This window comes from Danio rerio, chromosome 22 (genome assembly GCF_052040795.2).
Source record: "Danio rerio strain M-AB ecotype USA chromosome 22, GRCz13ab, whole genome shotgun sequence".
Taxonomy (NCBI): domain Eukaryota; kingdom Metazoa; phylum Chordata; class Actinopteri; order Cypriniformes; family Danionidae; genus Danio; species Danio rerio.
Genome location: NC_141042.1, coordinates 41,291,579 through 41,319,575, shown reverse-complemented (window position 1 = coordinate 41,319,575; position 27,997 = coordinate 41,291,579). Strand labels below are relative to the sequence as shown.

At 41.4% G+C, this 27,997-nt stretch overlaps 2 protein-coding genes across 6 annotated transcripts in view; one reads left to right on the top strand and one right to left on the bottom strand.

The window, feature by feature from the left end:
- mark1 (MAP/microtubule affinity-regulating kinase 1) overlaps positions 1–27,997 on the top strand; it is a 426,664-nt gene that overhangs the window by 245,904 nt on the left and 152,763 nt on the right. The window lies entirely within an intron of this gene.
- On the bottom strand, positions 41–22,778 carry cp (ceruloplasmin). 4 transcript variants are annotated; one of them, XR_015521394.1, is made up of 20 exons: positions 22,596–22,778; positions 20,098–20,342; positions 17,988–18,200; positions 15,780–15,953; positions 13,035–13,289; positions 12,794–12,959; positions 11,014–11,153; positions 10,216–10,356; positions 9,050–9,094; positions 7,320–7,534; positions 7,017–7,167; positions 6,714–6,926; positions 5,358–6,167; positions 4,340–5,259; positions 4,106–4,234; positions 3,924–4,030; positions 3,171–3,390; positions 2,207–2,346; positions 1,349–1,511; positions 41–142 (listed from the first exon to the last, which is right to left on the bottom strand). XR_015521394.1 is itself a non-coding variant. In NM_131802.1 (20 exon segments), coding segments are annotated over 20 exon segments (3,264 nt in total). In that variant the 5' UTR covers positions 22,754–22,778; the 3' UTR covers positions 46–101.

Below are 27,997 nucleotides of genomic sequence, written 5' to 3'. Positions count from 1 at the left end.
ATTCCTCATTATGTTGATCAACAGTACACACAGACAGGAATCTCGTTGTGCTCTTTTGCAGTGTTTAATTAGGAAATTCATGGACAGGCACTGTCAGATTTTTACCCACTCCCGAATATGCCCAGGAAGCCCCTCTTTCGCCCTAAACAGAGACAGAGAAAGACGAAAACTCAATAGTTCAGCTTGTGTAGCTGGTAATATACTCAGTTCAATAGATGAAGTGTGATCTTTGCATAACAGGGCATTAAAACTTTCAGTCGCTCTATTTAGAGACAATTCTAACCAAATACCAGATGACTGACACTTTCAGCTTAATAAACTCTTAATTTGCAGCTGATTAAGATTTATTAATCTGAGAAACGTGATCTGGCACATTATTAATCATTAATCTGGCACACCGCACTGCCTTTATTTACTGATATTGTATTTATTGCGGCGATGCAGTGGCGCAGTAGGTAGTGCTGTCGCCTCATAGCAAGAAGGTCGCTGGTTCGAGTCTCGGCTGGGTCAGGTGGTGTTTCTGTGTGGAGTTTGCATGTGCTCTTTAGTTCGCAATCACCTCTTCCCCCTGCACTCTACCCGCCTGGCTCTTCAGTTCATAATCGTATCTCCCCCCTAACCCCAACCCCCCACTCTGTCTTCAATTCGCAATGGCCTCTAACCACTCAACCCCCCATCACCCTTCCCCCGCTCTTTAGTTCGCAATCTGCTCTTCCCCCCACTCTAGTCACTCGGATCTTCAGTTTGAAATCATACTCACCCCCAACGATTGCCTCTTCCTCCCCACACTACCCGCCCAGCTCTTCAGTTCGCAATCGTATTCACCCCACCCCCCACTCGATCTTCAGTTCATGATCGCCCCTCATCCCCAACCCCCTCCTCTCCCGCATTTTAGTTCACGATCACCTCTTCCCCCACAGTCTACCCGCCTGGCTCTTCAGTTCGTAATCCTATTTGCCCCCCCAGCCCCAACTCGATCTTCAGTTCACGATCGCCTCTCACCCCCAACCCCCCCTCTCCCGCTCTTTAGTTCGCAATCCCCCCCCGCACCCCACTCGCTCTATTATATAAATATCCTACTCACTTATGCGCATGTTTTTTTTTAATATAATTTTTTTATTTATTTTTAAATTGATGCGCATCTTGGTGTGTATATCAATAATTTTTTATGCGCATATCTGTAGTGTGTATAAAAATAGGTGCGCAGAAACACAGCCATTAAAAAAACAGCAGAAAAGTAGTGCATTTAGGTGGAAAACTCGTTTAAATAAGGCGCCTCTCATCAAAAAAAAAAAGCACTGGGTGTGTGAGCAACACCTGAGGTCAATATCATGACAGCTAAACTCACCGTCTTTCTCCAGCACAGTGTATGTGGTCTCCATTCCAGCCTGGATGTGGTCGGTCACATGACAGTGCAGTAGCCATGTGCCAGAATACAGCGGACGCATGGTCACCGTCTGAAACGTCCCGGGGACCAAATCAAACACGTCTGCTCTGTGTGTGCCGCTAACCTGCGGGTAAAAAGACAACCATCATCACACTGATAACACACACATACAGCTGAAGTCTGGATCATTCGCCCTCCTGAATATTCCCCCCCCCCCCAATATTTAATCATAATAGTTTGCTCTGTAGACAATCCAGAACTAATATAGCTGAAGGGGGCTACTAATATTGACCTTAAAATGGCTTTAAAACTATTATAAACTGCTTTTATTCTAGCCCAAATAAAACAAGTAAGACTTTCTCCAGAAGAAACAAGATTACAGGAAATACTGTGAAAAATTCCTGAATCTGTTCTTCCAGACGAAGATAATTGCAGAAAGGAAATGAGGATATATATAGTGACTTGGGATCCTTTGATTGGAGGATCATGATTAGCTACTCATTAGTGATTTTGGCAGCTCTTCTGCTCAATCTGGATAAGTACAGTTCCTACTATCCAAAAAGTGTACTTATCCAGAGCGAGCAGAAGGGCTGCCAAAATCACTCCGGACCCCTCACACCCAGCACACTGCCTCTTTGAACTGTTACCTTCTGGTCGACGCTACAGTGCACTGCGCACCAGAACAGCCCCACACAGAAACAGTTTCTTCCCTCAGGCAATCCATCTCATAAACACTTGACAATAATAATCGTGGAACCAACATCACTACATCACTACTTGCCACAATGATGGTTGTGGTTGTGGATGGTGATGGTTTACCTTATAGTCGAAGCTGTGGCCGTGGAAGTGTGCTGTGTGTATGTCCACCTCATTTCCCAGTCCCATCAGATACCAGTACACTTTATCTCCAACCTTCATGTTCAGGCCTTTCAGGTTGCCGAAGACTAAACCATTGATTCCTGTGACGAACCAAGGAAGAAACTTCAGTAGCCAGTACACATCAGGTCCATCTCAGACAACATTTGACGGTGTCGTGAAGTGCTCAGAAATGTAGTTTTTGTATTCGATGTTTGACTTAATCTCAACTGAAACCTGAACTAGGACTCTTAAATCATGTTATATTAATATTCTCTAAATGTTATTGGAACATTCCATTCACATTACAATAATGTATAAAGAGCGTTTTTCCATCAACGTTACATTCATTCATTCATTCATTTTCTTGTCGGCTTAATCCCTTCATCAATCCGGGGTCGCCCCAGTGGAATGAACCGCCAACTTATCCAGCATGTTTATACACAGCGAATGCCCTTCCAGCCGCAACCCATCCCTGGGAAACATCCACACACACACACACACTCATAAACTACGGACAATTTAGCCTACCCAATTCACCTGTACCGCATGTGTTTGGACTGTGGGGGAAACCGGAGCACCCGGAGGAAACCCAAGCGAACGCAGGGAGAAAATGCAAACTCCACACAGAAACGCCAACTGAGCCGAGGATCGAACCAGCGACCTTCTTGCTGTGAGGCGACAACACTACCTACTGCGCCACTACTTCGCCCATTACAGTAAACATTTTAATAACGTTACATGCTAAAATTCACACAACTTATCAGGACTGTTACAGATTGTTCTCTGTCGTTAGCTGGGTCACTATATTGCACTATATTGTCCTGCTTAAATCGGTTTATGGAAAGTTCTGGAATTAGAGAACAACTGAAATTCATCAACAACCATGGAGAAATGAGCTTCGCAACCCAGAGCACATTGAACCCACCATGCATCTTGTTGCTTTCGATGAACTGCTGGTCCTCCGTCAGTGCTTTGGGAGGGTTTTTAACGTGAGTTTTGATGTTCTCCTCCAGATACCAGGATTCATTCTCATCAAAGACCATGAAGAGCAGAGCGAACTCCTCGACCTCCTTCTTCAGCCCCAGTGTACGAGCCAAACTCTTCTTACAGATGACCAGCGGCCCGACCAAGCCACTGTACATGTCCTGCATCAGAGGAAAAATCCACACTGTCACAAAACCAACGACATTCTTCAGCACCTTGGGTTGGTTATTAGTTATTAGAGTGAGAGAGTAAGTATCAAACATGTTGTGTTCTTCCTGAGAATATTTCCATAGTGAAAAAATCTTGATGGTTCTGTGGGTCTCGTCTATCAAATCTGAGCTTTATCTTGTATTCTCTATTGGATTCAGGTCAGGTGATTGGCTAGGCCATTCTACAGCTTGATTTTCTTTCTCTGAAAGCATCTGAGAGTCTCCTCGGCTGTGTTTTGGCTCATTGTCTTGCTGAAATGGGTTCATCTTCATCCTCCTGCTAATGTAGATGTTGGACTGAAGCAGCTGAGGAAGGGCAGAGCATTGCTGAAGAACTGCTGAGAGATTTCAGCTGCTGTCTGGGCTTTCCATGTCTTTCTACACCTTCCTTTCCTCATGTGTTCAATACTTTTTTCCCTGCATCATTTTATTACACTGATCCGACTCCATAAGATGCCAACTTGTTTGACTGCTGAGAAGGGTACCTTGATAACGTCTACAGTGGAGTAATACGCTCCAACACTGCACTCCTCCTGCTCCTCGGTCGGTCCAGAGTTCTTCGGCAGGTACCAGGTGTAGGTCTGGGTTTCACCTTGAAGAGAAACACATTCCTTAGGACTTATATGAACTTTGGTTTGTTTAATAAACAGTTAGTCTTGTCCTTTACCTGGACGTGTCAGGGCAACCTGAGGACTGTCAGTTTTGACCCCATGGGCGTGTATGGAGTACGGTCTCCTAGCCATGTTCTTGAACACAATCTTCACTTTTTCACCTACTTTACCATGGATCATGGGTCCTGAAATGAGAAACACCACGGCTGAGCATATTTTGGAGGTTTGCAAAGGTTGACACCAAACCGTGAGTCAACCATCAATACACAGAATGCTCTGTGGATATCTACCCATTATTCCCAAGTGCTCCATATCGGCGGTCCTCTCCTTGAGTTTGGTGAAGGTTTCGTCTGTGTACTCTTTGTACAGCACCTTCTTATATTTGGAGCCAATAAATTTTCCTTCTTTCTTGAGGAACTCGTTGCCTGGGCTGAATTGATCAAAACATATTCAGTTTAGGACTTGTAAACGGCCATAAAAGCTTACCGAACCTTACCACTCAGTGGAAATGGGCCTTAACTGTCCCAGCTCTAGTTCAGCTATGACCAACCTGAGCCAACTAATAATTCAAGTTGGTTAATATTGGACTTTTGGCTAAATAATGTTTTCAAGTGTACATTACATTACATTACTAATCATGTTAATATTCCAAACCAATAAACTTGAAACTTTAAGTCTCAAAGATGGGAGACTACAAGGGAAAACAAGGTTGCTGTTGGAAGAGGTGTTAGAGAGGGCAGCAGGGGGCGCTCAACCTGGGGTCTGTGTGAGTCTTAATACCCCAGTATAGTGAAGAGGACGCTTTACTGTCAGTGAGTGTCTTTTGGATGAGATGTTAAACCCAGGATCCTGACTCTCTGTGCTCATTAAAAATCCCATGACACTTCTTGTATAGAGTAGGGTTTGAACCCCGGTGTCCTTGCCAAAGATGGACCGATGGTCAAAAATCATCCCCTTCATGATACATCTGAAGTCTCATTCATATCATACACTCTTAACCCAACTAAATGATATTACTAGAGGATTGGTTGAAAATTTGTCCTGCCGTGCAAAGTCAAAATGCAGAAACTGTCTGTTTGGACGAAAATTAGCTTTGGAATATATTTGAGGTATTCAGGACCTCCTTTATCACATGGATTGTATCTTAAGGCAGAAAACAAGAATAAACAAGGCCAATATGAGTCAAATAAAGCAGCCCTAAACTAGAGATCTGCGCGGGACTAAATTTTGAATCCCGCTCCCGCCAGATTTTAGACCGAACCCGACCGCTCCCGCTTATATTAAGCACTTGTTGTCCCGCTGCCCAACCCGCCCCGTTTTCTACCCGCCGCGCCCGATCCCGGGGGGAGAACAAAACCGAAAATCACCCAGCTATACAGTCCAGACAGCCTATAACAAGCTGTCTGTATAAACACACACACACACACACACAGCACCAAGCACACACACAGACAAAGCTCTCTCTCTCTCTCTCTCTCTCTCTCTCAAACACAGCATCGCGCTATTTCATTTACACACATACATACGCGTGCTCGCTCGGGAGTCGTGAGCGATATTGCTAGACAGCCCGCTCCCGTCCCAAATTAAACCCGTTACCGACCGCTCACGCGATTTATTCGGAAATTTATACCCGCGCCGCAGAAACCTGGTCGGGTGCTCAACCGGACCTCTAATGCAGACCTCTACCCTAAACATTAAAACTAAACAGCCCTAGTAGTTTTGGGTTAAGTCAACTAAGGTTGTTTGAGCAACAGGTTTCCATGCAGTGGTCTAGTAAAAACCATTGGGGGCACCTGTTATAGCTATGTCAATGAAGCTAAACATCACTGACGTTCTTCAATATCTCAAACAGGATTTATAATAGTGCTTCAGATAGGATATGTGAGTTCTGGTACAGGAGGTTTGAATACCTTTCTTTCAGACCATTGTGCATTTTGTCCTCCCATGTGCGGGTGGGTGAATAGTCCCAGTCCATCTCAACTGCAGCGATGTAATACTTCTTCTGGTGTAGCATCGTCTCAGACTGACGGTTCCAGAAGCGGCACTTCTCCACGGTGTAGTTGGCTCTCATGCCTCCATGATAATGATCCGTAGTTTTACAGTTGACCTCAAACTGCCCTGTAGACGCCAGATTATCATCAGAGTAGTGTGTGCAATGCTTTGACATTCATCTGAGATGCAAGATTTGTCTTGTTTGAAACAATAAATTGATAAAGTTTAGTGAACCTGTATACTTTTATGAACTGCTTTTTAGGAAGTCAACATTACGCCCCATTCACACGGGGTGTCAACGCTTCCCATTCACATTGAATGGGTGACGTAAGGCGTCGCCGAACTACAGTATGGATCCGTCGGCTCTGCTTCAGAGGCGTTCCTCGCTGCAGAAGTTGGGACTTGCACATTTTTTCAAGTGCCAATGGAAGCGTCAGCCAATCAGATTGCTGTATGCAAATACACCAGCTTAGACAGTGGCCTATTGCTGACTAATTTCGTTGGCTGACACTGCTATGCAATCGTGTCAGCCCCAACTTCAGACACGCCCTCTGTCAAGCGTAGACGCTGAAGCCCCGTGTGAATGGGCAGTTAGACTCCACCAGATAGATTTGTATGGAGAAAAGTAACTCAAAATAATTTCTTTGGTGTTGAACAGAGGAAAACATGTACCCATGCTGTCGGGCTCCATGATGACGGTGTGAGAGATATGAGGAAACACATTGATGGTGTCCCTCCGGGTTTCTTTGTAGAGGAACCTGTTGCCTTCAAAGTAAAGTCCGTGGATGTCTGTCTCAGATCCTAGTCCGGACAGATGCCAAGACACCTTATCACCTTTACACATGTTCAAGCCTTTAAGATTTCCATACATGTATCCATTGAGCGCTGTGAATGAAGAGCACATATTGAGTAAAAAGGCAGTACATTTGGTTTCTGTACTACAGAAATGTATTATTGAGCAGTGTTTATTCTCACAGTGCATTTTATTGGACTCCTGAAAGTCTGCATCCTCTTTATTCACAGATTTGGGCTGCTTTGCATATCTGTTGATGTTGTCATCCAAATACCAGCTTAGGTTTTCATCGAAAACAGTTGCGAGAAGGTGAAATTCTTTGTCCACGTTTTTCTGGGATTGGATATAAATGTTGAGCAATGCTGTTTTGTAATATAACCAGGGCCATCTGGAGTCTCAGAAATCTCAACGCGTAAAAGTGCTATTAACTACCGAATAACATTATCAAATATTTAACAATTCTGAAAGGCGTCCACTCCTCTCACCTGCTTGCCCGATTTGAGAGTTTTTGGCTTGCAGATCAGAAGAGGTCCAACCAGCCCTGAGTTGGTGTCCCGAATGGGATCCACCGCTGAGTAGTACAAGTAGGTGAGGCAGTCAGGGTCTTTTTCCGTGGGTCCTCCATCTTTTGGGACCACCCACTCATATTTGTAGGTGGTGTCGGGACGAACCATTGCGGCAGGAAGGGGCTCAATCACTCCTGAAGGAGATGGAGATCATACAGTATTGACTTTCCAGCACTTACCCTGCTGAAAAATCCAGCTTAAACCAGCCTAGGCTGGTTGGCTGGTTTTAGCTGGTCGACCAGGCTGGTTTTAGAGGGGTTTTGGCCATTTCCAGTCTGGTTTCCAGCCATTTCCAGCCTGGTCTTAGCTGGTCAGGATGGAAAATGACCAGCCAAATCCAGCTAAAACCAGCTTGACCAGCCTGGTTTAAGCTGGATATAGCTGGTTTTGGCTGGACTCCCAGCTTGGCGAGGCTGGTCAAGCTGGTTTTAGCTGGTCATCTCCCAGCCTGACCAGCTAAGACCAGGCTGGAAATGGCTGGAAACCAGCCTGGAAGTGGCCAAAACCCCTCTAAAACCAGCCTGGTCGACCAGCTAAAACCAGCCAACCAGCCTAGGCTGGTTTAGGCTGGATTTTTCAGCAGGGTATTGATGATCCTCTTAAGCAATATCAAGAGAGGGACATGATCTTATCCATTGGGAATCGGCATAGGAACTCTATACCAAGACTGAATTTCCCCAATCCCAATTCTACCTCCTAGACCCAGAAGAGTTAGGGGGCTCTCTTTTCTTTTTACCAGATTGCTACACTGAAAAAGAGGGGTATGTGAAATGTACACAAAGGTCCAACAAATGTAACAAATGGGCATTAATAAGCATTTTTACTATTAAGTCGCATAGAAGTGTTCGTGGTTCAGACTCATGCTCTCCTTAAGGGATTATTTCCACACCCTTTCACGCTCGGTTTCAGTAGCTTCGTTTCCATCCACCTATTTTTAAGCACATTTTGGAATATTGCATAAGAATCCCTGGATGGAAACACCAAGATGCACACATTTTGAAAATGAGCTAAAACAAAATTATGTGCACGACTTGAATAAACTTTTTATCTGATAATAAAAAATGTGCATAAGCTACGATGGAAACGTATTTACCGAATAAATTTCAGCATACGCTTCAGTAATGTGAAGTGATTTTGCTCCAACAGATCACTCATAATAAAAATGGCAGAAGGTATGTTTGGGTGGACGATGAGATGTGCATGCCACTCTGTTAAAATATTACTGAGACCCCACTCTGAGTCTAATAAATGAATCATTGGATTTAATACATTTTTTTTAAGGTAAAATGTTGGAAACTATTTATTTGGGGCTGAATTTAAACAAACATATCAAGCTAAACATTTCTATATTGAATTTGTTTGTTTAAATTCAGCCCTGATGAATAGTTTGCAACAATTTTGCCAAAACATTGTGTTTTTCAGTGTGGTCATGCGATCACTAATCCTTCAGATTCCAGATCGATCAGCAAGGGGACTTTTGGACTTTTGGAAATTTTTCAGTAGTTTGCTGGAGTCCAGCCAGGGCTGCAAAATACACTTTGCCCGATGATCACTAACCTTGATTTTAGACAACATATTAGATGAGTTAGACAATCTGAACCCATCAAACTTTCCAGATCTTTCTGTTTATCAGTGAGATTGGTTCTTACTTGGTTGTTTCTTGAGTTCTCGGAGCTTCTTGTCAGTATATGACTCTGCAGAAAGGAAAAGAAGATAATAACACTGTGTCCAAGTCTCTCATAAATTGCATACATTTTTAAAATACAACCCCACATCAGAACGAGTTGTGACAGTATGGAAAACGCAAATAAAATAGACAGTAGTGATTTCTAAATTTACTTTGACTTGTATTTCATTGCAGACAATACATCAAACATTATTAAATGTGTTTCTCGTGATTTATATTGTTCGACACATTTAAAAAAAGTCTGAGCAGTAAAGCATTTACCACTTCATAATGTTTCCATTCCTTTTTACAACACTTAAAAGACGTTTAGGGACTGGAGTCACCAAGTGATGAAGTGTTTCAGGTGTCATTTTGTCTCTGGGCAACAGTACGGGGTCTTCGTTGTCGCATTTTACACCTTAAAATGCAACAACAGATTCTCTATTGGCGACAGGTCGGGACCGCATGCAGGCCAGTCAAAAGATTTTTATTTGCATTTTACATATTGTCACAACATATGCTGGATGCAGACGTGGTGCAGTGCAATCTGAGCTGCATGCAATGCTTTTTGATGCACTCATCTAACCTCACTCCTAACTCCACCCCTCACAGTGGTGTCGCTAGCTCCATTAAGGGCATTGCATCACTGAGATATGCAGTCTCGGCTTGCATCATCAAGGCTGCATCCAGATACTACTGACTTCCTCTGAAGACTTCAAGTGATGAAGTGTTTCAGGTGTCATTTTGTCTCTGGGGAATAGTACAGGGTCTTCGTTGTCGCATTTTACGCCTTAAAAATGCGCATCAGATTCTCTATTGGTGACAGGTCAGGACTGCATGCAGGCCAGTCAAAGGATTTTTATTTGCGTTTTACATATTGTCACAACATTTTCTGGATGCAGATCTGGTGCAGTGCAATCTGAGCTGCATGCAATGCTGTTTGATGCATTTACTGAAGCCCACTCCTAACTCGACCCTTCACAGTGGCGTCGCTAGCTCCATTGAGTGCATTGCATCACTGAGATATGCAGTCTCGGCTTGCATCATCAAGGCTGCATCCAGATACTACTGACTTCCTCTGAAGACACCAAGTGATGAAGTGTTTCAGGTGTCATGTTGTCCCGTTCACTATTAAAGTTCTTTCTTTACCTTCCAGAACATTGTGGTAGAGCGTTCCATCCATGTCTATGTTGTACTGCACTCCGTGTGGCTGAATACTGAAGGGTCTGCTTGCTTTGTTTCTAAACGTCACTTTAATCGTGTCCTCTTCCTCTGCTCTAATGACGGGACCTAGAATACAAACCAAAGACTTTCAATAATATTAGTGCAATTAAAAGTCTGACAGAAATTAAGGACAATGTATTTAACAGTGTTGTTCGGCAATTCTCACATTACTTGCTCATGATGTAGGAGGAACAATAGCTAAGTTTCCATCCACCTATTTTTGGGGGGAATCTCCTCATCCACCACCATGTGCAGCATCCACCTGGATGACACGACAGCAGCCATATTGCACCAGACCGCACACCAGCTGGTTGGTGGAGAGGAGAGTGATGAAGCCAATTATGATATGGGGATGGTGGCCATGATGGACAGAGGCCAGTGGCAGATTTGGCCAGGATGCCAGGGTTAAACCCCTACTCTATTTTTAAGGACATCCTGGGATTTTTAACGACCACAGAGTCTCATCTAAAAAGATGGCGCTCACTGAGCAGTATAGAGTCCCCATCAATATACTGGGGCATTAGGACCCACACAGACCACAGGTTGAGCGCCCCCTGCTGGCCTCACTAACAGCACTTCCAGCAGCAACCTAGCTTTCCCATGTGGTCTCCCATCTAGGTACTAGGCTCTGCTTAGCTTCAGCGGGCGACCACGTGAGAGGTGCAGAGAGCCAGCTGCAACCATTGTAGCTAACATACAGTGACTAATGTTAAAATACATTACCTAGAATTCCCAGGTGCTGCTCTTCCGGCGTCTTCTCTTTGCGTTTGGTGAATGTGTCATCAGTGTATTCCACATACTGAACCTTCTTGTATTTTCCCCCGATCCGGTCATTGCGGTTATCAAAGAAAGTGTCAGACACACTGTGGAAATTCGCACACACAAATTCAAGCACCAAAATGACTTTCCCTTATATTTCACGATTCCTCTCATAAAGGAATGCTGCTTATTATGGAAATCAGCTCATTTCACAGCTCTCCTAGAGTTAAACAGATGAGTTTTACTATTGTTGAATACATTCAACTAGGGCTGGGTGATATGCCTAAAGTGCAATCTTGAACAGTTATTTTCCATATGGAACAATAACAATATATATATATTTGATATCAGTCGTTAATACTTCCAGATTTAAAAGAGAATCCCAACAATGACTGAAGCCATAAGAATGAGAGAGTTCATCAAGTAGCTCAACCTATTTTTGGTGCTACAAATTCGGTACATCTCTGATATCAACACTTCTAGATTCCCATTGCTGCACATTGCTAGTCTTCAGTGTGACTGGCTCTTATGGCCCGTTTCCACTAAGTGCACTTCGTACCATACCACTTTTTTGGCACCCTTTCGAAAGGGTACCAAACACGAGAAAGGGTACCTAAAGGCAGAGCTAGACGCGCAGCTGAATGCTATTGGTTTACAGAGATACGTCTTTCGCTTACGCAACAAGCCAGAATTCAAAAACAAAAGAGCCGCCATGTTTAAAATACACAGCCGAGAGATCTTTTACAGCGTAAAAATATATACACATAATAACGAGCCATGGTCGACCAGGGCTCAAACAAACCTTGTCGTTGTCTTGATGAATATATAGATATATTGATATATTTACGCTGTAAAAGATCTCTCGGCTGTGTATTTTAAACATGGCGGCTCTTTTGTTTTTAATCTGGCTTGTTGCGTAAGAGAATGACGCATCTCTGTAAACCAATCAGCGTTCAGCTGCGCATAGCTCCACCTTTCTGTGTTTGGTAACCTTTAGAAAGTGTGCCAAAAAAGTGGTACAGTACGGTTCGGTACGACTCAGTGGAAACGGGCCATTAGTATTTTGCTTGCTGGCTGTAGCAGGAGCAATGATATTATGCAGCACCTGAAAATAGTCCTTAGTTAGGCAACCATACTGTGTATTATCTTTGCGCCAGCTTTAGTTGAGGTACGGCAGCAAAGTCCCTTGATTATTACGCCATAATAGCTGCTAGCCATATCGGCAAGAAGATAGTAACTTTTACATTTTTGTCCGTATAGTGCAGAATGTAAATACCAAAAAGACAAGCTTTAAAATAGGCTTACCCCCCATTCACACGGGGCTTCAGCGTCAACGCTTGACAGAGGGCGTGTCTGAAGTTGGGGCTGACGCAATTGTCATAGCAGCGTCAGCCAATGAAATTCAGTCAACAATAGGCCACTGTCTAGCTGGTGTATTTGCATACAGCGATCTGATTGGCTGACGCTTTCATCGGCGCTTGAAAAGCTGAGCTAGTCCCGACTTCTGCAGCGAGCAACGCCTCTGAAGTGGCACAGACGAATCCACAATGCAGTTCGGCAACGCCTGACATCACCCATTCAAAGTGAATAGGAAGCGTTGACGCTGACGTCCCATGTGAATGGGGCGTTATAGTCTATCCCAGTTCAATGACCTAGGCTAGGCCCAGAGATCGGCTGAATGGATTCAAAACTCAACAGCCTAACTGCAGGTGAGCTGTATTATTTCGAATGTTAATATTCTTACATGTCATCAACGAGTTTCTTCATCGTGTACTGGTTTATCTCTGTCGGCCCATAATCCCAAATGATTTCTTCAGCGGCAATGTAATACTGTCTCACTTCCCCGAATGGTCTGGGTTTATGCACGTTCGGGAAGCACTTCTTAATCTCAAAAAATGCTTGCATGCCGGCTACAAGTAGGGAGAGATGTATTTATTGCAATCATAACAAAGCAGAACATACACTCAGATCTGGCCTGACGGTACCTTCCAGATGATCATTGACTTGACAGCTGAGGAGCCACTGGCCGGGATTGTCCGCCACCATCTCTACATTGACAAAAGTAGCTGGAAAGAGGCTGACGGTGTCGACATGCTGCCGCCTGTCAGTCAGGATCTGTCCATGGAAGAAAGCTGAATGGATGTCCACCTCGTTCCCCATGCCAAACAGGTGCCAGTGGATCTTATTGCCCATGCACATGCTGAGGTCCGGCAGGTTGCCGTAGACGTACCCGTTGATTGCTAAAATACATTCGACAAAGAAGTTGAAACTTGTGCATTCATAAGCTGCCTTTCCACTGCACACGACATTCAGACACAACTGACGGAATAGCAGAATAACCACTATGTTTATTTACCACCGAGGCCGACAATGAAGGAGAAAACTAGTTGGTTTGGCATGCCTATATAACAGTATGCAGTATATTACTCTTGTTTTAATGCTGCGTTCACACCAAACTTGGAATGGGCGTCAAGCGCGAGTGATTTACATGTTAAGTCAATGCAAACGCGCGAATAGACATCCTGCATCACAATACGCACAAATGGCGCAGCGCGAATGACGCGAATTGCTCAAAAGGTGCGGTGCGAATGGCACGGGGCGAATTGAGTGTTTTGCGAGTTTGACGCGCTTAACGAGGGCCGCGTTAACCAATCAGGAGCTTGCTCTTGTGGGGGCGTGATTGTGACGTATCGCCTGTTGTCAACAAGTCATCAAACTGGGCTTGGCCCAGTCAGAAGCACCGCTGAAAGTCTCCGTCATCCAGGTTCAGTTTCTGAAGGAGTTTACAAGCTCACAGGGCTGGATGCACCTCTAAAAGGATGTAGTGGACTCAGACAGGACCCTAAACGTAGCGACGCTGTTTTTCAGTCTTCATAAAGCACATTAACACAGTTATTTTCTTCATAAAATCCATGTTAGCCATTTAGCTATGAAGCTAGAGTCATTGGGCAGACAGAAGCCCTGCCCATCATGCGTCTGTTTTGAAGTGGATTTGACACGCGATTGAAGCGGATTTGACGCGCGAATGAAGCGAGTAAACTCAAATGTTTACGCGGCAAATTACACGCTAATAGCGCGATTTATCTGTGCGTTCCGCGTCTGGTGTGAACACAGCATTACTATTCCACTACGAATGCATCTTATGTTAGCGTATCGAGTCGAAATATAGTATCGAGTCAGAGATCAACCAAGATGAAACGTGCATTCAGCAGCCACCAGAGGTCAGTGATTTTATAAATAATAAATGTAAATGTTTTTGCAACAAAAACCCAGTGATCTTCTTCATAAGGTGTGTTATATATATTAAGGGTGTAACAATGCGCGTATTCTAATCGAACCGTTCGGTACGAGACTTTCGGTTCGGTACGCATTACAAACCGAAGAAATCAGGCTAATATCTAAAAGGATAAGAGAGAATAAGTGTACAAAATATTATGTTTTCAGAGCAACAACGGTCAACAAGGCATCCCAAATGACGTGACTGCCTTCCCTGCCCACCTACAAACATTACTCCAGTCAGGCAAACTCTGCACTAGCTCGCAGTATGGCTATGAAGTTAATGTAATCCTCCTATTACCAACAGCGGGTCTGGCGTTTGGGAACACTTTTAGGTTCATTTATAATTGTGGATATGAGACAGGGCTCGAATTTGAGACCGTTTTGGTCGCATATGCGCTCAATTTTATCTATGAGATTTCAAAATATATTTTGGAGTGCACAAAATTGATGTTGTGCGACCAGTTTTCACAGCAAAATGTTCACCACGTGCGTAGAATTAGGAGGCATTCATGCATTAAGCATCTTTGCACCTATAAACACCAAACGCAGCGCTCGGGAATGGTTTAAAACAGTCGACATGTCAACTCGCTGTAAACAAAGCCAGCAATGCTTGCCCCGCCTTCAAGCTCTTCTTATTGGCCCACTGCGCTAGAACTGAACGCGAAAGGATTGGTTAATATCAGCTGTCAATCACTCAGTTCCGATGACAGGGAGCTACAGCAGCGAAAACATAAAGGTCTGGAAAGGAGAGAATGAAAACAACACTGACAGATTTAGTTTTAGAAACCACCTAAAGTTACAAATAATGACACATCTGATCAGTGATCATGTGGTTAATGTCAGTCCAGCATTTACACTTTTCCAAGAGTGGATAAAAGACTTCCAGTGTTTAAAGTCAGAGACTCTCGGATGCCCGCAAATGAGTGATAATCTCCCAGAAATCCCTTCTCACCCCTTCCCACCGCATCTCTTCTCAAGAGCAAAGAGCAACACTGGAACAATTGTAATCCCTGTTTCGGAACAAATTAATCGATACACAGGTGTGAAAGCACCCTTAGAGTCATCTTCATCCTCCTGCTAATGTAGATGTTGGACTGAAGCAGCTGATATTCATTTACACTGCAGAGTGTTGCTAAAGAACTACTGAGACATTTTAGCTGCTGTCTGGGCTTTCCATGCCTCTCTACACCTTCCTTTCTTCATGTGTTTTGTACTTCATCCCCGTGTCATTTCATTTTATTTCACAGATCGTCATTTGTAAACTAATTAAATTTGTTTTGTTGCATGTATGGATTGCTTTGGTTGTTACCAACATCCGGGAAACATTTCATGTCACCAGCACCTTTTAGAGACATGTTTCCTGAGAGAAATGGTGTCGTGTTCAATACTTATTTCCCACTGTATAACAGTTAAAGTGAGGTATCATGTCACGGCATTGTCGCTGAACTCACAGTGCATTTTATTGCTTTCCTGGAAGGCTTCGTCATCCTTGTTGACTTTGGCAGGCGCTGAGCAGTAGGTCTTGATATTTTCATCAAGGTACCAGCTGAGGTTCTCGTCAGATACCGTAAACATCAGTGTGTACAGATAGTCTCCTGTCTTATCACCATGGACGTCTAGAGAGCCTGAGAATTACACAAAGAAATCTGTCATTAGTTATGGCCTCAGGATCAGGATTTGAAGCTCTAATTTCACACCAGACCTGAAGATCGGCTGAATTGATCCAACAAAAGAATTAAATACTACGGCATCAATAGTTGGCAGTTTTCTTTAACATTTTTTCTTTTGTGTCCATCAAAATAAAGAAATTCAGACATGTTTGGAACAATTGAAGGGCAAGTAAATGATGACAGAGTTTTCGGTTTTGGCTGAAATGTCCGTTTAAATATTCAGTTTATTTATGCGTCACTTTAAGTATAATCAGACTTTAGGTGGTCTTGCTTTTTAAACAGTTATGTGTCACTCTTGAAAATGAGTGATGTGTATTAACTGAATATCACTACAAATATGGAGCCAGATTAGTCTCAAAATTAATACATTTTCAAAAATCAAACTTATAAATGCACATTTACAAAATCCAATTTGTAAAATATATACAAAACACAATATATTTATGAACTGTGTTTTGAATCTACAAATTGGATTTGTGTATTTACTAATTGGGTTTGCATATTTACGAATTGTGGTTTGAATTACAAATTGGGTTTGTTCATTTATTCATTTTCTTTCCGCCACAGCGGAATGAACCGGCAACTTATCCAGCTTGTGTTTACGCAGCGGATGCTCTTCCAGCCACAACCCATCTCTAGGAAACATCCACACCCACTCATTCACATTTATACACATTGGACAATTTAGTCTACCCAATTCACCTGTATCACATGTCTTTGGCCTGTGGGGGAAACCGGAGCACCCGGAGGAAACCCACGCGAACGCAGGGAGAACATGCAAACTCCACATAGAAATGCCAACCGACCCAGCCGAGGCTCAAACCAGCGACCTTCTTGCTGTGAGGCAACAGCACTACCTACTGTGTCGCTGCGTCGCCCAAATTGGGTTTGTGTATTTACAAATTTGATTCAAATTTACGAATTGGATTTGCATATTTACGAATTAGATTTACATATTTAATAATTGTGTTTTAAATTACGAATTGGATTTATAATTTAAGAATTACGTTTTGAATTAGAAATTGGATTTGTGTATTTGTAAATTGTGTTTTGAATTACAAATTTGACGTGTATTTTTGAATTCTATTTGCATTTTTATAAATTGCGTTTGGGCGACGCAGTGGCGCAGTAGGTAGTGCTGTGGCCTTACAGCAAGAAGCTCGCTGGTTCGAGCCTCGGCTGGCTCAGTTGCCGTTTCTGTGTGGAGTTTGCATGTTCTCCCTGCGTTCGCGTGGGTTTCCTCCAGGTGCTCAGGTTTCCCCCACAGTTTAAAGATATGCGGTACAGGTGCACTGGGTAGGCTAAATTGTCCGTAGCGTATGAGTGTGAATCAGTGTGGATGTGTGGAGATGGGTTGCGGTTGGCGGTTATTCCGATGTGGCGACCCCGGATTAATAAAGGCACTAAGCCAAAAAAGAAAATGAATGAATGAAATTGCGTTTTGAATTTACGAATTAGATTTGTGTATTTATGAATTGGATTTTGAATTTACGAATTGGATTTGCATATTTAAGAATTCTGTTTTGAATTTACAAGCTGAATTTGCATATTCACTAATTGGATTTGTGCATTTACGAATTGTGCTTTGAATGTATTAATTGGATTTGCATTTTTACAATTAGATTTACATATTTAACGATTTAAAGTTTTGAATTACGAATTGGATTTGCTTATTTAAAAATTGTGTTTTGTATTCCCGAACTAGATTTGTATAATTAAGATTTGTGTTTTGAATTTACAAATTGGATTTGTGTATTACGAATTGTCTTGAATTTATGAATTGCATTTGTGTATTTACAAATTTAATTTTGTAAATGTGAATTGTGTATGAACTATATTTTGTACATTTCTCAGACTATTCTGGCTCCACACTACACACTACAGAGCGATTCACTCACCCTTTGGCCGATAATGCTTTGTATCTATACATTTGAAAACAAAGTGCATTTTTTGCCTGTATTTCTAACGTGTCCATACATATATTTGTACCTTTTTTGCAAACAATGAGGGGTCCGATGAGACCTGAGGCGATGTCTTTGGGGGCGTTTACGTGAGAATGATATATTCTGGTCAGGCAGTTGGTGTCGTCTTTGCCAGGAGCATGAGAAGCTGGTAAAGTCCAGATATAGGTGAAAGTCGTCCCGGGAGCCACTGAATCATCATGTTTCTCCACCTTTTCTGATGAATCAGGATACAGCGCTCCTGCAGAGACAATCCATATTCATTGTTAAAAGAACAGTTCATCCTATTAAAAATAAACGTACTCAGTGTTTGCTAGGGCTGCATTATATTGGAATAAACTGACAGTGAAATATTTTAATATACAGCAGCGTGTAAAAGTCTTTGCCCCCTTACTGATTGTCACATTTTAATGTTTCAAATCATCAAACTAATTTAAATATTGGTAAAAAAATAACACAATATGCATTTTTTAAGTGAAGGTTTTTATCATTAATGGAAAACAAAATCCAAAACTATATAGCCCTGTGTGAAAAAAATGTTTGCCCTTTCTCTGCATCCCCCAACATAATTTAACTTCTGTTCAATTTCCCTCTCCACACCCAGGCCTGATTATTATCCCACCTGCTTGCAATCAAGGCATCGCTTATATAGGACCTGCCTGACAAAGTGATGTAGACCAAATAACCCTTAAAAGCTAGACATCATGCTGGGATCCAGAATTATTCAAGATCAAATGAGAAAGAAAATTGAGGTCTTCCAGTCTGGAATAGTTTATGAAGCCATTTCTAAACTTTAGGACTTCAGTGACCCTGCTGAAAAATCCAGCTAAAACCAGACTAGACTGGAGCTTTGTCCAGCTTAAACCAGGTTGGTCAAGCTGGTGGTTTAGATGGTTTAAGCTGGTCACTTTCCAGTCTGACAGGCTAAGACCAGGCTGGAAATGGCTGAAAACAAGCCTGGAAATGGCCAAAACCCCTCTAAAACCAGCCTGGTCGACCAGCTAAAACCAGCCAACCAGCCTAGGCTGGTTTAAGCTGGATTTTTCAGCAGGGGAACCACAGCGAAAGCCATTATATATAAAAATTACTGACCAAAATTACCGTATCTGTGTCTGTTACCGTATCTGTGTCTGTTTGTATTTGCGTCTGTTCTTAGCGCAGATTTTGGAATTGTACCCTCATAAATTTACGAGTATGCTCTGTTTTCCTTTACATTTTTATAATTACAGATTTATGAATTTTATTTACGCATGAAATATTTATGACAGTGATTTTATTCCAAATTATTATGCGGTCTCTGTCGCCATCTTGCGGATGGACAACGTCAAGTCTTTGCTCTGCTCAGTATGATAAAGGCTGCTGACGCGCTGTCTCTCAGAATTTATAAATATTTTAAAAAGGCACTATCTTTATAAATAAACTGCATAGTTGCAATTTAAACAACTATATTCTCGGTTAAAAAGCCTCCAGAGTACATTATGTTGACTGTATGTCAAACTGTAGTGAGTTTATTGATCTGCTGTCACTCTGTGTGGCGGAGTAATACAGAAGGGTGAATAGGCTGTATGAGTGCTGATATTGCAGAATATCGCACGTCTATGTAGCCCTTATACAGTCAGAGTTATTCACCCTCCTGTGCATTTTTTTTGGTTGTTGTCTTTTTAAAATATTTCCCAAAAGATATTTAACAGAGCAAATAAATGTTCACAGTATTTCCTATATTTTTTCTTCTGGAGAAAGTCTCATTTATTTTTTTCGGCTAGAAAAAAAAAGCAGTTTTTAATAGTTGTAAAGTCACTTTAAGTTCAATATTATTATTACCCTAATAAGCAATATTAGTTTTGGATTGTCTCCAGAACAAACCACTGTTATACAATGGCTTGCCTAATTGACCTAACTTTACCCTAATTACCCTAGTTAAGCCTTTAAATCTCACTTTAAGCAGTATAGAAGTGTCTTGAAGAATATCCAGTCTATCTACTGTCATCATGACAAAGAAATCAGTTATTAGAAATGAGTCGAATGAATGGATCTCTCCGTCAAACAAATCCAGGAGGGCGAATAACTCTGCCTTCACCCTGTGGATATTAATGCGCCGTTTTTAAGCAAGACACGTGACTTCAGATTTGCAGCTTCACCTTCATTGGTCTTGTTGTAGCTCAGGCCGTGTGCGTGGAGGGAGTAAGCTCTCCTCGCCATGTTTTTCAGGTGCACAATAACCGTGTCGTCCTCCTCCGCAGAGATGAGGGGTCCGAGGTATCCCAGCCATTTGGGTTTGTCTATCTCCTGCCTGTAGGTGGCGTCGGTGTATTGATGGTAAACCGCCTTTTTGTAGACCCGGCCGATCCGCTGCTCTCCCCGCTCCAGAAACACCCGCGCGGCTCTGGGAAACAAAAAGGGATACAGCTGCGGAAACTCACGTCAATATAGCATCATCTTTGCGACACTGCACCAATTATTAATGTTTTTACATTACTGTGAATGATGTTGTTTGGGGTATGGGTTGGGGTAGAGGTTTGATAAAATACAGTTAATGCGTAATTTAATAAATAATATAAATGATTCATTAACTTCCGGGTGCAGCTGTATCACTTCTAGCTCATAGTTAAATAAATACATTTTAATAGGTAATTAAAATATATATGAATATTGCTCGGTATAATTACGGTTTTTATATTACTGTGAGGGTTTGGTTTGGATTAGGGTTGTGGTAGGGTAGACGTTTAATAATTACTATATAACTGCCAGCTGCAGCTGTATCTCTTTTAGTTTCTAATTAATAAAATGCAACTTATTGGGTGATTTTTATGAATAATATGAACTAATGCTCGGCATAATACTGTTTTTACATTGCTGTGAGGGTTAGGGGTTGACGTTTATAAAATACAACAATAGGTAGAATTTAATAAATAATATGAATAATGCTCGGTATAATTACTGTGTTTACATTGCTGTGAGGGTGGGGTAGGGGTAGATTATATACAATCATTGATGAGTAGTAGTTATTTTGACTGCAGCTGTATCCCCTCTAACAACAAACACCATCCTCACAGATCAATACCTCACAGACAATCTCAACATTTAGTACATTAATAATGACCACAGTATAAATATTTTGGTTTAAGGACAATGGTAATCTGGATGTTTGCATACTAGTTTGATGTTTGCTGCTTGCAGAGGTGTTACGAGCATCATTTACTGCTTGTTTAACTATTGGCAAAAATATATAACTACAATAATCAGTTGGGGCGGCACAGTGACTCTGTGGTTAGCACTGTTAACTTAAAATTGTAAAGCGACTTGCTGCGCAGCTTTTCTTTTAACACAAGTACTGTATTGACTCGATTTAAGTTCAGTCAACTCAAAAAAGCTGTGCAGCAAGTTGCCTTACAACTTTAAGTTGAGTCTACTTTTTACAGTAAATGAACCACTTTAATTTTGCAATTAACTTTTTTCCATTGTTTATTGTCAAGTTGCCTTACAGTTTTACATTAGTCAACTTTTTAGATGTTATTTTACAGTAGATGAAATTTATTTCTGCAATCTTATTTTTTCATTATTTATTCATATTTGATGACATTAGTTAATAAAACAAAGTTGTTCAATATAAAAAATAAAAGTTGATTTAATGTCACATTTATTTTATATGGTAATTTTATAAGTAATGAGTTTTAATGTATAAGTAATTATTTTATTACTAGTGTTAACAAATTCGAATAAAATACTGAAAAAAGTAGACAACTGAAAGTTGTAAGGCAACTTTAACTTGAGTCGACTCAACTTAAATCAAGTCAATACAGTACCTGGGTTAAAAGTTGCGTTGACTCAAAAAAGTTGTGCACAACTTTATTTTAGCAATTTTAATTTGATAATTTTTTCCATTATTTATATTTGTTAACATCAATTAATAATGTTGTTCATTACTCTCTATTAAAAAAATAAAAAGTATACTCAATGTAAAATTGTAAGATAACTCAACTTTTAACCCAAATAATGTAACTGACGCAATTTAAGTTAAGTCAACTCATAACAACATTTTTTTAAAGTTGAATCTACTTTTAGTTTTTATAAAGAGTGTTGAACATTCATTCTTTCATTTTCCTCCGCCTTAGTTCCTTTATTTATCAGGGATCACCACAGCGGAATGAACCACTAACTATTCCAGCATATGTTTTACGCAGCATATGCCCTTCCCACTGCAACCCAGTACTGGGAAACACCCATACACACACATACTCATACACTACGGCCAATTTAGTTTATTAATTCCACCTATAGCACATGTATTTGGACTGTGGGGGAAACCAGAGCACCTGGAGGAAACCCAAGTGTGGAGAACATGCAAACTCTACACAGAAATGACAACTGACCCAGCCAGGACTCGAACTAGCGACCTTCTTGCTGTGAGACCAAAGTGCTAACCGCTGATTATTATTAACTAATGTTAACAAATTTAAAAAGAAATTAATTAAATTGACTCAACTACAGTACCTGGGTTTAAAGTTGAGTCAAATCAAGCAAGTTGACTCACGATTTTAAGTTGAGTCTACTATTGTTTTTTACAGTGCATGAGTTAATTCTTGCATATGAACACTCCTAACTCATGTGCATTCCTTTCAGAAGTGTTTATACTCACTCATCTTGCTGCACGGTTTTGTTCTGAATCAGGTTTTTACCGCTGGGAGCATAATCCCATTGAATCTCCTTAATGGCAAAGAAATATTCCCTTGTGATTGAGGACGCAATTCCAGCACAACACAAAACCCCGAGCAGTGCAAACTGAAGCCCCTTCATGTCGGACCACTGGGATTCAGCTATCAAAGTGCGCAGATGTTTCAACACTTTATAAATGATGAAGGGAGACCGCCGTAGGCCAATCAGAACAGATGTGAAGAGGGCAAGTTGACACACACACACACACACACACACACGCAGACTGAGTGGTCCGGCAGTTCTTGAACCCGTGCATTTACTGGCAGTGTGCGACCCAATGAACTCTTGGAAAATCCACTCTGATAATGCCTGATATGCTCTGTTCGGAGAATATTTACATTGAATGGATTAATTATAGAGTAAAGTAAAGAAATGTATAGTGCTTTTTGTAACCCAGAGTTTTGTAAAAGTGAAAAAGTTCAAATTGCTGGTAAGAACAAAAACATCTTGTTTGCATTATGTAGAAATCAATAGGTTGTTTTTGGTATTTGTGTCATGTTGAGTTGAGAAATGTTTGTTTGGGAGGAATCTGGCAACTCAGCAGCTGAAATGTGCTGAAATCAAGTTGCAATGCGTTGGGATCGGGATGGATTATTTAAAGGAGCGGTATGTACATTTTGGACTGCTCTAAAGAATAAAAACAGCATAATATGTTTGTATATATTTAGGAAACATGGTAAGTGAACATAAACAAAGGCTCTTCAATACGTAACGGTATACATTTTCTGGAGAGAATCAAACACGCACCAGGAGTTGGGTTTTTTATTTCAGTTTTTGTTTTCATGAATCCCACAAAGGCCACTGTGTCCGCCTGCTGTTCCCACGTATATCCACCAGAGGCTGCTGTCAGCTGACTGACTGACCAATCGCCTGACCCACCCTATTCATTCTCTAAACCCAAGCGACAGTGTTTTTAAAAGCACCGATTAACCTTGCCACTCCTTTCCCTTAACCCAGGGATGTCAAACTCAATTCCTGGAGGGCCGCAGCTCTACACAGTTAAGTTCCAACCCTGCTTCAACACACTTACTGGTGGGTTTCAAACAAGCCTGAAGGACTCAATTAGTTTGATCAGGTGTGTTTAATTAGGGTTGGAACTAAACTGTGCAGAGCTGCAGCCCTCCAGGAATTGAGTTTGACATCCCTGCTCTAACCCAACCATTAGTGTTTTCAAAAGAACTAATTGACCCGCCAATCCCCTTCCCTAAACCCAACCGACAATGTTTTCAAAAGCACCGATTAACCAGCCCACCGCCTTCCCCAAACCCAACAATAGTCTTTTTCAAAAGCATCGATTGATCCGGTCACCCCCTTCCCTAAACCCAACCATTAGTGTTTTCAAAAGCACCGATTGACCAGCCAGTCAGAGTCCACTGACAAGTCACAGGACCTCACATGATAAATATATAAAACCACCCTTAACCCCCCCTCCTCCTCCCCCTTCTCTTGGCGCGATCATAAGGCCAACACCACCATGCTTCACTGTAGGGATGCTGTTAGCCTGCTGATGAGCGCTGCCTGCTGTTCTCCACACGTAACGCCTGGCGTTCACTCCACACAGTTCAGTTTGAGTCTCATCAGAGCAGAGAGTTTAGTTTCTGATGCTCTGAGAGTCCTCCTTTGGTAAACTCCAGGCGGGGAGTGTCTTCCTTCTGGCCTATCTACCATACAGATGCCTGATTGGTGGATTGCTGCACAGATGGTTGTCCTTCTGTAAGGTTCTCCTCTCTCCACAGAAGAACGCTGGAGCTCAGACAGAGTGACCATCGGGTTATTGATCACCTCCCTGACTAATGCCCTTCTCCCCCGATCACTCAGGTTAGATGTCCGGCCAGCTCTAGGAAGAGTCCTGTTGGTTAAACATCTTCCACTTACGGATGATGGAGGCCGCTGTGCTCATTGGAGCTTCCAGAGCAGCAGAAATGTTTCTGTAAGCTTCCCCAGCCTTGTGCCTCAACAAAATCCTGTCTCTGAGGTCTACAGACAGTTCCTTTGTCTTCATGCTTGGTTTGTGCTTTGTCATGCACTGTCAACCCTGGGCTCTTATATAGACAGGTGCCTTTTTAGATCATGTCCAATCAGCTGAATTGAGCACAGGTGAACCCCAATGAAGCTGCTTAAACATCTCAAGAATGATCAGTGGAGACAGAACGTACCTGAGCTCCATTTAGAGTTTCACGCCAAAGCCTGTCAATACTGATGTACATCTGACTTCTCAGCTTTTTTTTGTAATAAATCTGCAACAATTTCAAAAACTCTTTGTTTATATTGTCATCATGAGGATTTTTCCCCACCTACGACCTTGATAGGCGTGGATTTCCTCTGGTTGCTCCGGTTTCCCCCACAGTCTAAACACATGTGCTACAGGGGAATGGGATGAACTAAATTGGCCATAGTGTATGACTGTGTGTGTGTCTAGAGTGTCTAGGTGTTTTCCAGTTGTTGTGACTGGAAGGGCATCCACGGTGTAAAACATATGCTGGAATAGTTGGTGGTTCATTCCGCTGTGGCGCCCCAATATAAATCAGAGTCTAAGCCAAAGAAAAATGAATGCGTTGAAGTAAACATGCTGTAATAAACATCTGGCACAAACAAACAAATGGACCCAAAAGCAGACTTCGGCTGTAGTCATGTGTGTTTGTTTTGGAGTCTCGGCGGGAAACACCGTCATCTCACAGCGAGAACAGAACTCACATGGACATACCGAGGGAAATAATGTTTACTCAGGTTGACTTTTGTTTTATTTAGTTAGAAAATCTGAAACTGATCACTGCAAACAATGCTTTTCTAACAGGAGTGTTTGTCTTGTTTCTACTGAATTGGGTAGGCTAAATTGTCCATAGTTCATGAGTGTGTTTTTCCCAGAGATGGGTTGCAGCTGGAAAGGCGTCCGCTGCCTAAAAACATGCTGGATAAGTTTGCATGAGTGTGTGTTTCCCAGAGATGGGTTTTGGCTGGAAGGGCATCCGCTGCCTAGAAACATGCTGGATAAGTTGGCGGTTCATTCCGCTGTGTCGACCCCGGATTAATAAAGGGACTAAGCCGACAAGAAAATGAATGAATGAAGTGTTAATTCATTCATTCATTCATTTTCCTTCAGCTTAGTCCCTTATTTATGAGGGGTCGCCACAGTGGAATGAACCGCCAACTACTCCAGCATATATTTTACACAGCGGATGCACTTCCAGCAGCAACCCGGTACTGGGAAACTAAATTGTTATTTAATACATTAATTGACAAACATGTAATAACAAGTAATTAAGACTCTCATGTCGTATCTAAAGTTAGACAATGATTAGCACATACATTAGTTCATAATGAAGTAAGCTTTAATTTGCATATTAGCACATCATTATTCATGTATTGCTACTGAGTTGTCATTTTAGGGTGAACTAAGCCTTTACGCATGTAAATAAGGACACCGGGGGCAAATACTTTATCACATCTCTCCACCTAAAGAGTTTTACATTCTTGTGTAGCTTAGAGCTTATGTCGGGCCAGAAATCTGTGCGTCTCTGTTGTATTTACCCAGAGGATTTGGGAAGGTGGTGCAGTGTGACACGGATCTGCAGATTACTGCTGCAACAGGATAATGAGGCTTGTTGTAGAAGCCATGGATTTTTACATCTTATGCTGCAAAAAACACAATTAAATGAAGAGGGAGTCTGAAACGAAACATTTATTAATTGAAGGGCACACGTAAAACATGTTACAGGTGTATATAAAACAATATTCATCATTTCTAGGTACTCTTAATATTTAAATACTTTACAAAACAGCTTCCTGTACAAAAAAAATTGAACAGAACTCATACAAAAATACATTTATATTTGAGCAAAATGCATCACATTGCAGGTCGTGTAGTAATAGAAAGGTTTAGGTAACACTTTAGTTTAGGTCTCCATACTTGTTATGTACTACTTGCATATTACCTGCCTATTATTAAGATACGAACTGATCACTGTGGTCACGCTTGACTTTCCCTCCCACAGACTTCCATTCATACGCATGAGAATGCGTCAGACCGGAAACGAAAGCTTAAGCTTGGTGACCTCTGATCTGCGAAATCGCATCACTTGACTGTTTGAGACCAATCGAGGATCAAAACACGACCTCTCTGGACAGAAATTGAAAACATGGAGCAATCGCTCGCTTTTTTTAAATGTCTAACAATCTTGTTTAATCCGGCCACTTTTCGCGGCGCCGTACGACAGAATTTCGCTCACACAAACTGTAGCGTGACCGCAGCTTCATTCTGTATCTTTAATTCCACCCAAAATCTATTTTACTAACAATTACTTACTATCACCATACATCAATTGTAATTTTGGAGTTCCACAAGGATCAATTCTTGGACCGATTTTGTTTAGTTTATACATTAAAGATCTGCCTACAGTGTGTCCAGAAGTTCAGGTTCAAATGTATGCCGACGACACGGTAGTATATACTCACGCTAAAACCAAAGAACATGCTGCTAAAAAACTTACTGCTGCACTCAAAGAGGTTTCAGATTGGTTATATCGTTCATGTCTTACCCTCAATGTAAGTAAAACTGTGTGAATGTTTTTTTCAATTAAGAAAAATGAGGAGCATATTTTAGTTAATGGAGAAGTAATAAATATTGTTGATCATTTTAAATATTTAGGTATAGTTATTGACTCCAATTTAAATTTTAAAAAACACATTAAGAAGGTTTCCAAAAGTGCTAGAGCAAGCCTGAGGATCTAGAGAAACATTAGGCATCAGTTACCTATGGTTGCTGCTAAACTTTTTATAAATACAATGATTTTACCTCATTTATCTTATTGTGCTACAAGCTGGTCGCATACGAACATTACAACATTAAAACCATTGTATGTTATATATAAACAAACTGTTATAGTTTTAGCTAAAAAGCCAAGGAGCTATCATCATTGTAACTGTATTGCACAACAAAAATTACTAACATTTGACAGTTTCTTATTTTATGCTGATGTGTGTTTAATGTATAAAATATTTCATGGTCTTGCACCACCACCCCTCAAACAATGTGTGATTGTCGGCAAGGACAATATAAGACAGACTAGGTCATCTGTCAGAGGTGATTGTTCAGTTAAACTTAAGAGAACTGCTTTTGGACAATCAGTTTTTTCAGTTAAAGCAGCAGAAAGATGGAATAAAATACCAGTGTATATCAGAGAGAGCAGCACTTTTAATCATTTTAAAACTGTTCTTAAAATCTGGCTAAAACAAAATCAAATATGCAGCCACTGATTTGACTTCATTTTATTGACAATGATGTGTTGTATTTATTGTACTGTAAGTGTATATTGTATTTGTTATAAG